General features: G+C 35.8%; 1 protein-coding gene across 1 annotated transcript in view; it reads left to right on the plus strand.

The window, feature by feature from the left end:
* The window catches only part of VWF (von Willebrand factor), a 424,292-nt gene that overhangs the window by 169,704 nt on the left and 240,548 nt on the right, over positions 1-14,040 (plus strand). Inside the window, exons 20-23 of the mRNA XM_053718732.1 lie at positions 7,965-8,103; positions 8,317-8,451; positions 10,569-10,715; positions 12,737-12,877. Of these exons, the coding sequence (XP_053574707.1) occupies positions 7,965-8,103; positions 8,317-8,451; positions 10,569-10,715; positions 12,737-12,877 (562 nt within the window). The remainder of the gene's footprint in view (positions 1-7,964; positions 8,104-8,316; positions 8,452-10,568; positions 10,716-12,736; positions 12,878-14,040) is intronic.

The raw sequence follows: 14,040 nt of genomic DNA on the forward strand, positions 1-14,040 counted from the left end.
AGCACAAAAATAGTGACTCTGAACAGCACTTTTCATGTTCCTCTCTCCTACAGCATGTGTAACTCATAAGTGTCCAGGAAAACATGGCCATGGTGGCAACCCTTTTCAGCACTCATCAGCCCGCTCTGTGTTTGCAGGGTATGCCACTTAAAGGACCACTAATAACCGTAGAATAACATAATCAATAACTGCATTATAAAGAGACGATGCAAAAGCACTTAGTTTGAATTTCAAATGAGCAGTAGATTTGTTTTCTGACTATTGTCAAACAGCTAGATTACAAGTTTTGCGTTGCGACTTGTAATGCTGAAAAAATGGCATTTTCAGCGTTAAAACAGCACTGCAGCCATTACAAGTTTTGTTGGTATAGTTGTACCACACACCTTTTAGCCTGTACCGCAACGTCAGTCCCACACACGTAAAAATGACGTATTTTAATGTGATTCCCTTAGCGCTGCTATTACGAGTTTTGCGGTGAGGTTAAAAAGTGAGAGTTACAGCCTTAAATGACAAGATCCGTACCACCATCTAAAGTCAGTAGTTATGAGTTTTATGCTACAAAGCTGTTACATAAAACTCATAACTAAACTGTTACAAAGTACACTAAAGACCCATAAACTACCTATTAACCCCTAAACCGAGGCCCTCCCGCATTGCAAATACTATAATAAATTTATTAACCCATAATCTGCCGCTCCCAACATTGCTGCCATTAAAAAAATGTATTAACCCCTATTCCGCTGCTCCCCGACATTGTCATCACTATACTAAAGTTATTAACCCCTAAAGCGCTGCCCTCCCGCATAAAAAACATTATTTAAATATTATTAACCCCTAATCTGACGTCCGCCCACACCGCCGCTATAATAAAGCTATTAACCCCTAAACTGCAAGCCCCCCACAACAAAATATACTAAAATAAACTATTAACCCCTAAACCGAAAGCCCCCCACAATGATATAAACTAATTTAAACTAGTAACCCCTAAACCTAACGACCACCTAACTTTATATTAAAATTACAATTTCCCTATCTTAAATTAAATTAAAATTTACCTGTCAAATTAAAAAAATTAATTTTAAACTAACAATTAAACTATTATAATTATTAAACTAAAATTAAACTAACTGCCAATTAAATAAAACTAAACTACCAATAAAAAATCCTAACACTGCTCTAAAAATTACAAAAAGTATCTAATTACAAAAGATAAAAACTAACTAAATAACAAAAAATAAAAAATAAATTATGAAAAATAACAAACAAATTATCAAAAAAAAAAAAGAATTAGCCCTATCAAAATAAAAAAGTCCTTCCCCCAAGTAAAAAAACCCCTAGCCTACAATAAACTACCAATGGCCCTTAAAAGGGCCTTTTGTGGGGCATTGCCCCAAACCTATCAGCTCTTTTACCCCAACAGTAAAACCCACCAACCAAACAACCCCCCAAATAAAAAACCTAACTCTAAAATAACCTAAGCTAACCATTGCCCTGAAAAGGGCATCTGTATGGGCATTGCCCTTAAAAGGGCATTTTGCTCTTTTACTGCCCAGACCCTAAACTAAAAAAAAAAACACCCAAAAAACCCTTTAAAAAACCTAACACTAACCCCAAGACGATCCACTTACACTTGTTGAAGTCCTGCTTGAAGGATCCATCCAGCCGGTGAAGTCCTCATCCATGCGGCAAGAAATCTTCATCCAGGCTGCCTCTTCTATCTTCATCCAGCCAGCAAAGTCCTCATCCATGCGCCAAGAAGTCTTCATCCAGGTGGCCTCTTTGATCTTCATCCAGCTGGCGCAGAGCGGGTCCATCCTGAAGACATCCGGCACGGAACATCCTCTTCATACGGTCTCCGCCGTAAACTGGAACTTAAATGTAAGTGATGTCATCCATGATGGTGTCCCTTGCATTCCTATTGACTGAAAGATTGGAATCAGCCAATAGGAATCAGGGCTGCTAAAATCCTATTGGCTATTCAAATCAGTCAATAGGATTTAAGCAACTCTCATTCTATTGGCTAATTCGAATTAGCCAATAGAATGAGAGCTGGTTAAATCCTATTGGCTGATTTGAATAACCAATAGGATTGTAGCAGCCCTAATTCCTATTGGCTGATTCAAAATTTTCAGCCAATATGAATGCAATGGACGCCATCTTGAATTGTGTCCCTTGGATTGAAGATTAAGTTTACGGCATCGACCGTAAGAAGAGGAGCTCCGCGTTGGATGTCTTCAGGATGGACCCTCATTGCGCCGGCTGGATGAAGATCGAAGAAGCCGCCTGAATGAAGACTTCTTGCTGCATGGATGAGGACTTAGCCGGCTAGATGAAGATAAAAGAGGCTGCCTGGATGAAGACTTCTTGCCGCATGGATGAGGACTTCGCCGACTGGATGGATCCTTTAAGCGGGACTTCAACAACTGTAAGTGGATCATCTTGGGGTTAGTGTTAGGTTTTTGTAATTTTTTTTGGGGGGGGGGTTTTCTTTAGTTTAGGGTCTGGGCAGTAAAAGAGCTAAATGTCCTTTTAAGGGCAATGCCCATACAAATGCCCTTTTCAGGGCAATGGTTAGCTTAGGATATTTTAGAGTTAGGGTTTTTATTTTGGGGGGTTGTTTGGGTAGTGGGTTCTACTGTTGGGGGGGTGTTCATATTTTTTTTTACAGGTAAAAGAGCTGATATCTTTGGGGCAATGCCCACAAAAGGCCCTTTTAGGGGCCATTGGTAGTTTATTTTGGGCTAGTTTATTAGGGTGGGCTTTTTTATTTTGATAGGGCTATAAAATTAGGTGTAATTCTTCTTTATTTTTGATAATTTGTTTGTTATTTTGTGTAATGTGTATTTTTAGGGGGTGTTTTTTTTAAAGTAAAAGAGCTGTTTATCTCAGGGCAATGCCATACAAAAGGCCCTTTTAAGGGCCCCCCAAAAGGCCCTTTTAATGGCCCTTGGTATTTTGGGGGGTGAGGGTTTGTATAGTGTTAGGGGGTGTTTGTATTCTTTTTAAAGTAAAAGAGCTGTTTATCTCAGGGCAATGCCCTACAAAAGGCTCTTTAAGGGCCCTTGGTAGTTTATTATAGAGTAGGGTTTTTTATTTTGGGGTGTTTTTTTAAGGGTATTAGAATAGGATTAATCTTAATTTATTTTTTATCATTTTTGTATTTTTTTTGTAATGATAGGTTTTTCTATTTTTTGTAATGGTAGTTTTTTTATTTTTGGTAATGTTAGGTTTTAGTGTAAGGCAGGTTAGGTTTTTAATTTCACAGGTTTGTATTTATTTTAACTAGGTAGTTAGTAAATAGTTAATAACTATTTACTAACTAGTCTACCTAGTTAAAATAAAAACAAACTTGCCTGTGAAATAAAAATAAAACGTAAGCTAGCTACAATAGAACTGTTAGTTATATTGTAGCTAGCTTAGGTTTGATTTCACAGGTAAGTATTTAGTTTTAAATAGGAATTATTTAGTTAATAATTGTAAATTTAATTTAGATCTAATTTAATTATGTTAAAGTTAGGGGGGTTAGGTTTGATTTTATAATGATAATAGAAGTAAATTGAAAACGTTTTAAAAAATTGTATTCTCTGTCTGAATAATGAAAGATAAATCTTGGGTTTCATGTCCCTTTAAATGCGGGGAACACCCCTTTGTGAGAATAACCACTTCCAAACAAGGTCCCTCTGCAAACTGACAAACACTTATTAATCCCCAACAGTAAGGTTGATAGAGCTTTTTGCACCAATGAAATCTGAGGGTGCTATAGCACATCATCAGCAACTACAGATAAAGTTATATTGTATGTTAACATTGCTCGAGTTACATCAATAGTGTTTTTATTATTGTGGGTGTGCTAACATCCGGATGTTTGATAGTGCGGATGGGCTAAATCTATCACATAAAATACTTCTACAGGGATGTGCTGAAAACTCTGTCGGCTATCGCTTGAGCGTTAAGCTGATGGTGAGCTGAACCTTTTGTATTTTATTAAAACTTCACACATACATACCTACTTAAACATATATATATATATATATATATACATACAGCATATATACAGTATATATATATATATATATATATATATATATATATATATATATAATGCAATACAAGCCCAGTACTCTTCATAACACTGTCTGGGGTGTACTTAAAATCATCTATACATAATCCAGACACATGAACGCACTCTCCGGTAATATCAATACACTTCTTTATAGTGTTAACGTTTTCGGGGTCACCCCTGTCCTCAGACACATAAAGAATAAACATAACTTACCACCCTTATGTACAATCCCCTCACCCGTGTCCACAGATCTGACCTCTCATGAACATTACAGTGGCTGTTCATGCAACTGCGCATGTGCGAGTGGTGTCACGGATGTTTGTATGGACCAACTGTAAAAAGCAAAACAAAAAATAAAAACATAGTTGAAACAAAACAACATGTTCATTCGTCAGATGTTATTCCAGTAAGTTAAATGTGGGCACATCCTACATAGCATGTACTAACTATGGCTAACGGTTACCTATATGCTCCTGCAAAAAACTTTTTAGCATATCCTGTAAAATTATAAAAAATGCAACCCTACTTTGGTATTTAGACCTCTTGGTACTAGGGAATCAAAAAGGTATGTCCACTTTCTTTCTAACCTGTTAATACATCAGATGTTATTATAGTAATTCAAATATGGACATATTCTACAAACCATGTATTATGTATAGCAACAATAACCCATAAGTCCAAGCTGAAACATATTAAGCATATCCTTTATATTTATACAAAAACCTACTAATTTAGTATTTAGACCTTTTGGCGCTAGAGTGTCTAAGAGGTATATCCACTTACTTTCTCTTTGAAGGAGTATCTTAACCCTATCACCTCCCCTATTAAGTGGAGGGATGTGATCAATTATGATGTACCTAAGGTCAGAGACCACGTTTGTATTTTTCTCCTGCAAGAAATGTCTAGACACCGGTTGCTCCAAACTATCCGAATGTAGGGCCGCCCGGATAGCAGACAGGTGGTTAACCATTCTTGTCCTTAAGTCATCCTGGGTCTTTACTATATAGAACATTCTGCAGGGGTAATGTAGCATATACACAATGTATTTAGTCATACACATTACCTAATACCTATCTCATATTTCTTCATCTTCCATGGGTGTACAAAAAATTTACTTTGGGCTAATCCCCTACAAGTTGTACACCCACTACAACAAATACCACCCATATCTATTAGTCCCCAGCCAAGTTTGTTGTACATAGCAGGGTCTATAATCAGGTCTTAACAGAATGTCCTTGATGGATCGGCCCCTTCTATACCCAATCATTGGAGCATCAAATTCCTAAAAGGGAAGGATACTATCAGATTCCAAAATGCCCCAATGTTCTTTCATGATCTTAGGAAATTCCACTCTATCATATGTGAACTCTGTAGAGAATACCAATCTCTCCAATTCCCCAGTTTTCTCTCTCTTTAACAGAGCTTGTTCTTGTGTCATCCCTTGGCACTCTTCAAAAGCTCCCTGTAGATACGATTTATCATAACCGCGCTCCTCAAACTTCGAGTACATATCATCCAGTTGTTTCTGTTTGTTCTGTGGATTCATATTGTTTCATACTACTCTTTTAAATTGCGATTTGTGTAATGCTTTCTTGAGGCTTGGAGGATGACAACTCGTGACATTGGGGATTGAATTTCGGACAGTGGTCTTTTGATAAAGGGTTGTCTGTAAACCTTCTTCACTCTTAAAACATTTTAGATTGAGGAAGTCTATAGACTCCTTACTGTGTGTCAATTTAAATTTTAAATTGTTTTTTTTCGGAGTTCAAGATATTAAACCAATCCTCCAGCTCCTTCAGTGCCACCCCAAATGATAAAGAGGTCATCAATGTACCTCCTAAATAGTTTCACTCTTAGGTCTTTAAACAGTGGCATTCCATTTTCTTCAACTGCTGCCATGTACAAATTGGCATACAAAAGGGCCACATTGGACCTCATCACTGTGCCAGAGATCTGCAGATAGTGATCCATTTCCAATTTGAAGTAATTGTACTTCAGACAGAACTGCAATAATTCCAATATCCCTTCAGAGGAGGGACCAATATAGGGATATTTTGACAGATGCTCCTTAATAGCACACACTCCTTTCTGGTGTGGAATTACAGTATACAAACTTGTGACATCAAGGGTTACCAAGATGTCACCAGTTTCAAATTCATGCCATTCTTTCAATAATTCAATGAGCTGTATTGAGTACAACAGAAATGATTGGCTATTTCTCACCATTGGTTGCAGGAGACTGTCCACAAATGTAGCTAGAGGCTGCAGGATGGAGCCCCTAGCAGACACAATTGGTCTGCCAGGAGGACTGGTCTGATTTCTGTGCAGTTTTGGCAGGGTGTATAATACCGGCACAATACGGAAATCCACCATTAAATATTCGCCCAGTTTTTTAGATAATTGACATTGGCTGATCAATTCCTGTACATACACATCAATTTCTTTTTTAAATCATTTAGTGGGATCTCCACTTAATTTTTTGTATGTAACTGTATCTGATAGTTGGGACGGAATCTCTTGTCTATAATCCTCAGAGTTTTGTAGTACCAGGGCACCACCTTTGTCTGCCTCCCTGATAACCACTTGTAGATTATCTCTCAAGCCCTCTAAAGCTTTTCTTGCATCCCTAATTAGATTCTGTCAACATCTCCGTTCACCCTTTGTTAGTGCATATAAGTGTGTATACTATGATTGTAACTCTGGTTCAAACGTAGCTTTACGTCTAAGTTTATCCATAGCTTGCACTGGACTTCCAAAAAACTCCTTAAGTTTCAATGACCTTTAAAACTTATAAAGGTCCACTTGTAGTGAAAACTCATCCAGTCTTGTGGTTGCTACAAAAGTAAAGCCCTTCTCTAACGCACTTATTTTCTGCTGATGTAAGTTGGTGGCTGCTCAGATTCATAATAATGCTCTCTTTTACCTCCTCCTCCATGATCTTAGAGGTCTGCCTCTTGTTCTTGCATTCCCCTCTCCATGTGTACCGTCTCCACCTCCTCCTCCGTTTTTTTATCTAGTAGCCATACATACCAGTATATATATATATATATATATATATATATATATATATATATATATATATATATATATATATATATATATATATATATATATATATATATATATATATATATGAGAGTATATATATATATATATATATATGTATGTGCACACATACAAATACACACACATACATATACACCTTTTACCTCTTCCCCAAATACCATGTCAAATACCATTTAGCTTAAAAATCTTTTTGTCAATTATAAACCTTTTATTTTAGATGTATTAAGTATAATTATAAATTAAATGCTTAATTTCTATATGTGAGCACCAATAGCTTTATGCACTATCCATAAAAAGGGAGATAAACAAATGTTACATTTAAAAACTCTGGTTAACATTTTTTTACCATCCCCTTGTGATACAAGATTGTATGTTATTATTAGCGAGGGACCAAGCACGACAATACCCCCTGTACTATCAGTTAAGCTCTAATTATAATCTTGGTCACTATAAGGAGAAACACAAAAAATAAAAAAATATGTTTAGGTTATTGTAACTATTAAACTAATATGTATTAATTTAGTATAAACCAGTTCACTGTCTATCATCTTTTTTTAGCTTTTGCAAGGAAAATTATACACTGGGGTAATGCAGTTTGTTAGGTAGAGAACAGGAACATTTCTCTTGGTAGATTGTTAAATATATATATTTCTTAACTGTGAAACCTTTATTTTTCTTAAGGAAAAAAACCTACATGCTACTAAGGGCTTGATTTTCTGTTAATTGTTCAACATTAATTTTTTGATAGATGTAATTCTTTTGTATTTTACTTTGCACAGTTTATATTCATTCAGTGGTACAAAATGTTATGAACTGTTACATTTTTTTATTTCAGTATTTGTAAAAATAGAAAATGGCAGTGCACCAACAACATATGTGATGGGACCTGCTCAGTTATTGGACTATCTCACTATATGACATTTGATGGATTAAATTATAAATTTCCTGGAGACTGCCAATATGTCTTGGTTCAGGTAAGTCTAAAGGACTATTATTCATTCAAATCTAGTTACAAAAAATACCCATAACTACATATAAATGACAACCAGAGGTTAATTTACTTTGTTATTAGAATATACAGAAGCTATAGTAGAAAGTATATTAATGCCAGGCAATTTGTTTTTTAAATAAAAGTAAGTAATACAAAAAGAAAGAAAAACTAATTATCCTTCATGTTTTATTTGTAGGATTATTGCAATGAAGCCCATGGAACCTTCCGTATCCTAGTGAGAAATGAAGGTTGTGGATTCACAGGCGAAAAATGTTCCAAAAGAATTACTATTCTCTTTAGAAATGGAGAAATTGAATTGGCTAATGAGCAGGTTTGTATTATTACATGACATGTGCCATCTATTAACTACAGCAGGGTTCTTCAAACCACGGGACACAACTTGTGTGTGTGTGATGTATGTGTATTATATGATTGTGTGTGGTGTGTGTGTTGTATGAGAGTGTGTGGGGTATGTGTGTGTGTGTGTTGTATGAGAGTGTGTGTGTGATGTATGTGTATTATATGATTGTGTGTGGTGTGTGTGTTGTATGCGAGTGTGTGGGGTATGTGTGTGTGTGTGTGTTGTATGAGGATGTGTGTGTGTGTTGTATGAGAGTGTATTTGGTGTGTGTGCTGTATGTGTTGTATGAGAGTGTGTGGGGTATGTGTGTGTGTGTTGTATGAGGATGTGTGTGTGTGTTGTATGAGAGTGTATTTGGTGTGTGTGCTGTATGTGTTGTATGAGAGTGTGTGGGGTATGTGTGTGTGTGTTGTATGAGGATGTGTGTGTGTTGTATAAGAGTGTATTTGGTGTGTGTCCTGTGTGTGTTGTATGAGAGTGTGTGTGTTATTACCTTTTACAAAACTTTCAATTCTGACTACAATCAGGAATAAAGTATGCACACATTTTAGTTACTCTGCCACAAATGGCTGCTATCTTGTATATTACTTAAAGGGACAATCTAGGCCAACATAAACTTTCATGATTCAGATAGAGCATGTAATTTTAAACAATTTTCCAATTTACTTTTATCACCAATTTTGCTTTGTTCTCTTGGTATTCTTAGTTGAAAGCTTAACCTAGGAGGTTCATATGCTAATTTCTTAGACCTTGAAGGCCATCTCTTTTCAGAATGCATTTTAACAGTTTTTCACCACTAGAGGGTGTTAGTTCACATATTTCATATAGATAACACTGTGCTCGTGCACGTGAAGTTATCTGGGAGCAGGCACTGATTGGCTAAACTGCAAGTCTGTCAAAAGAACTGAAATAAAGGGGCAGTTTGCAGAGGCTTAGATACAAGATAATCACAGAGGTAAAAAGTATATTATTATAACTGTGTTGGTTATGCAAAACTGGGGAATGGCTAATAAAGGGATTATCTATCTTTTAAAACAATAAAAATTCTGGTGTAAACTGTCCCTTTAAGAAATTTTCAGACAAAGCATAAAAAAAGGGTTGCAAAGGTATGTGGTATCATGGCACTGGGTCTTGGAAAAAAAAGTTCGAAGAACCCTGAACTACAGTATATTTTAAACTAATGAAGTAACTCAATGTTGCACATATATAACTTTTGTAGTACTGTTTATATTATATATGATTAGGCAGACATGTTGGATGCCTCCGGTGCATTTTACTCACATGGATATTTGTGTAGCCCCTCAGATAATACCACTAGCACCTTTGTTTAGTCACCAGCTGTATATGTGATTGTAAATATGTATTTCTATACATCATTTTAGCAATTCAATTTGTATTGTTATGTGTCACAAAAATAATTATTGGTACAATGCTCCATAGCTAGTGCTTAACTCATGTATTCACTGTTTATGTCAGATAACAATGTGAAGGGACTGTGTAGGACTGTAAAGGGTCAGGCAATTAGTAAACTACAATTTAAAGGGACATAAAACACAAACAATGTCTTTCATCATTCAGACAGAACATACAATTTTAAACAACTTTCCAATTTACTTCTATTATCAAATTTTCTTAGTTTTCTTGTCATCCTTCATTGAAAATCAGGAATGTAAGTTCAGGAGTGTCTGCTGCAGCACTATATGGAAGCAGTTTTTCAACAATGTAATACATTAGCAAGAGCACTAGATGGCAGCACTATTTCCTGTCATGTAGAGCTCCATAAATGTGCATATGCAGATATCTCATCAACAAAGAACAACATGAGAATGAAGCAAATGTTGATAATAGAAGTAAATTGGAAACTTTAAAAAAAATATATTCTCTATCTGTCTATCAATACAAATGCATCTATTAATGTTTACACTCTGCACTAAGAAGCATGGGTATCAGTGAAGGATAGAGCTTTGCTTTAAATAAAATGTATTGAATGAGTACTGAAATGTTGTCAATAAAACATTAAGATGCATTTTTTTTCCAAATCAGCTATTTTACTTAACACTCATATTATCTTTTATTATCGTGCTTAGGTTACTTTCAAGAAGCCTCCAAGAGATGAGACAGATATGGAAGTGATACAGTCTGGTCGCTACTTTATTCTATTACTTGGCAAGCAAATGTCTGTGACTTGGGACAAAGGAATGAGAGTCTATGTCAAACTGAAGGAGACCTACAGGGTAAAGATGACTTTCTCCATTTTATCTTCATCTCTTAAATAATATTGAAGAACCATTAAAGGGAGACAATGGTCAAAAGCTATTATTATACTTTATGTATGTGTATATATATATATATATGAGATATTTTGTAAAAAGTTAAAGGGACACTGAAACCAAAGTTTTTCTTTTGTGATTCAGATAGAGTATGCAATTTTAAACAACTTTCTAATTTACACCTATTATCAATTTTTCTTCGTTCTTTTGCTATCTTTATTTGAAAAGGAAGGCATCTAAGTTTTTTTTTGGTTCAGAACCAAGCACCTTTTTATTGGTGGGTGAATTTATCCACCAATCAGCAAGAACAACCCAGTTTGTTCACCATAAATGGGCAGGCATCTAAACTTACATTCTTGCATTTCAAATAAAGATACCAAGAAAATGAAGTCAATTTGATAATAGGAGTCAATTGGAAAGTTGCTTAAAATTGCTTGCTCTATCTGAATCACAAAAGAAAAAAATTAGGTTCACTGTCCCTTTAAATTCGCTCATATGCGCTGAGAGTCGTGCACCAGTATTCAAACACCATGCCTACTCAGGGGGCTGGTGTGTATTATGTCTGTGAAGACTTAATTTCTATTATATGAGCTGCTGCTGACTCTCTGAGCAGGTGTGGTATTTGATTACTGGTGCATGGGCCATGACAGCATACTGTATGTGTGTATGTCGCTTTAAAATCAGTAATACGTTTTATTAGAATTTTTGCTAATGGAAGTTTATTGCAAAAATGCTTCGTTTTAAAATTATAATGCACACATGCACATTTCAGTTTTGACCTTTCTTTCCCTTTAAAGTGAATGCAAAATTTCATGAATGAGTGCCCAGTTTTTAAAAATACTATTTCATTCATGAAATTTTATATTGCAGTAGTTTTGTTAAAATACTTACCGTTATCTTACTTAGCACAGCAATGACGAAACCGGCTTCCTCCAATCACGGCGTGGCCTAAGGAAATATTTGACATGATTGGAGGAAGCCAGACTCGTCCTTGCTGACGTAAGTACAGAGGATCTGCGGACGGGGGATCGCTGGTCCGGCTTGGAAGAAGAAAAAGGTATTTTAACAAATAAAAGTGCCCCTGTTTTTAATAGTATTTTTAAAAACCGGACACTGATTAATGAAAATGTACTGCATTTTAAACAATGTGTTACAGAACACGTATACATTATGACACGTTATTATCACCAGCCTTCAATATATATATATATTTTTCAAGTAGTGTTTGAGGGTGGTATAGCCAATCAAATGTCCGCCCAATAAACACAAACAAGAGCTTTCTCATGCTGCTCTGCATTATTTGTATTAACTTATAGAATTGAAAATTGTGAATGTTTTTCAAGTATTAATTTTTAAATGTTACATCTGATTTAAGATAAAATATTTGAAATAGGGATATTGACATTCAAATGTTACATTCAAAGGTTGATTCTTGTTGCTACTCATTTTCATTTTATCATGATAACAGATGGATTAATTAGATAGCAAACTCTTTAGGTAGCAAAATCCTCTAGTCTTTTATTAGGCTGTGACACACTGCAAGCGGAGCGGTGCGCAGCGTGTGGATGCAGCTGTGCGCGCTCAGTTTGTCCTGCCTTTTCATCTCTGAGCACTCTGCTGCGTCAGGTCGCGTAGCTAAGCTCTCAGAGAGGAAATAATTGAACTTCAGAAGCGATGCGATGCTGTGCGGTGCGAAGCAGCTGCTTCGCCTCGCGCCGCATCGCTTGCAGTGTGTCACAGGCTTTATTGTACACCCTGTTTAGCAAATAAATATAAAAATAATAATTGTACAAGTGAAATTATTAAGCCCACTTCTCATATGCGAAAGGTACATTGTAATAAAGCATGTTTATATTTATAAAAGAGCAGCATTTAAATATATATAAATATTTTTTAATCAGGATTATGATAATAAAATAGCACACAATAAAATATTATTGTTTTATAATACTAGTTTAAAAAATTATGTATTTTTTGTTCTCTAGGATCAAGTTTGTGGTTTGTGTGGGAACTTCGATGGAATTGAAAACAATGATTTGACTAGCAGCAATAATCAGGTGGAAATTGACCCCAGTGATTTTGGAAATTCTTGGAGAGTAAATCCCCTATGTGCCGATGCTGCAAAGGTGAAAATAAACATTATTATACAGACATAGAAATAGTTTTACATATTTTTTATAAAAAATAGTTTAGTTAAAGGGATATTAAAGTCATTTTATATTTGCATTATATTTACCCACAGTTAATGACTGTATTGCAAAAATTTGCATAAAAAAATAAGTGTTTTAAACGCATGTACAACTGTATTCTGGTTTGTAAAATGTGCATTGCTTTGGAGTCCAGGAATATAACGCATAAAAAGCCTCTTAACCCCTTAGTGACCAGACCACTTTTCTATTTGTTGACCGTTTGGGACCAGGGCTATTATTACATTTCTGCGGTGTTTGTGTTTAGCTGTAATTTTCCTCTTACTCATTTACTGTACCCACAAATATTATATATCGTTTTTCTTGCCATTAAATGGAATTTCTAAAGATACCATTATTTTCATCATATCTTATAATTTACTATAAAAAATAGCCTTATTTATAAATAAATAAAAACCAAATTTTCTGTTGTGTAGCTGCCCCCCCATATCCCTACCCCCTCCCCCTCCCAGATCCCTTTCCAAATATTTATTTGCTTCCCTCTCCCTCCATTTCTTAGACTTTTCTGTAGTGTAGCGGTCCCAGTCCCACCCGCTCCCGTGCACTCCTGCGTGCTCCCGCCCACCTGCACGCGCTCATGTGCACCCGCGCACGCACCCGCCCTCCGCTCCTGGCACCTGAAAGGAAGTGGATCAGTGATGGGCCACCCACCTGCCTCCCTGCTACAGCTCCCACCCACCAACGATCGGCACCATTGCTGGCCGATGCAGAGCGGGCCACAGAGTGACTCTCTCTGCATTGGATGCTTAAAAAAGATATTACAGTGATGCCTCAAATATCCTTGGTCCTTACAGGTATTTTTTTGTAGGAAGTGCCTGACACGTCCTTGGTCGTTAAGAGGTTAAAGGACATGAAAACCACATTTTTTCTTTCACGATTTATAAAGAGCATGCAATTTCAAACAACTTTCCGATTTACTTCAATTATCTAATTTGCCTCTTGTGATTTGTTCACCCATATGTATTGCTATTTTTTTAAAAAGAAAAAAGGATAGATAAAGAATGAAGAAAATGAGATAATAGATGTAAACTGGAAAGTTGTTTAAATTGCATTCTCTACCTGTATCATGAAAGATTTTTTGG

Source organism: Bombina bombina, chromosome 6 (assembly GCF_027579735.1).
Source record: "Bombina bombina isolate aBomBom1 chromosome 6, aBomBom1.pri, whole genome shotgun sequence".
NCBI lineage: Eukaryota > Metazoa > Chordata > Amphibia > Anura > Bombinatoridae > Bombina > Bombina bombina.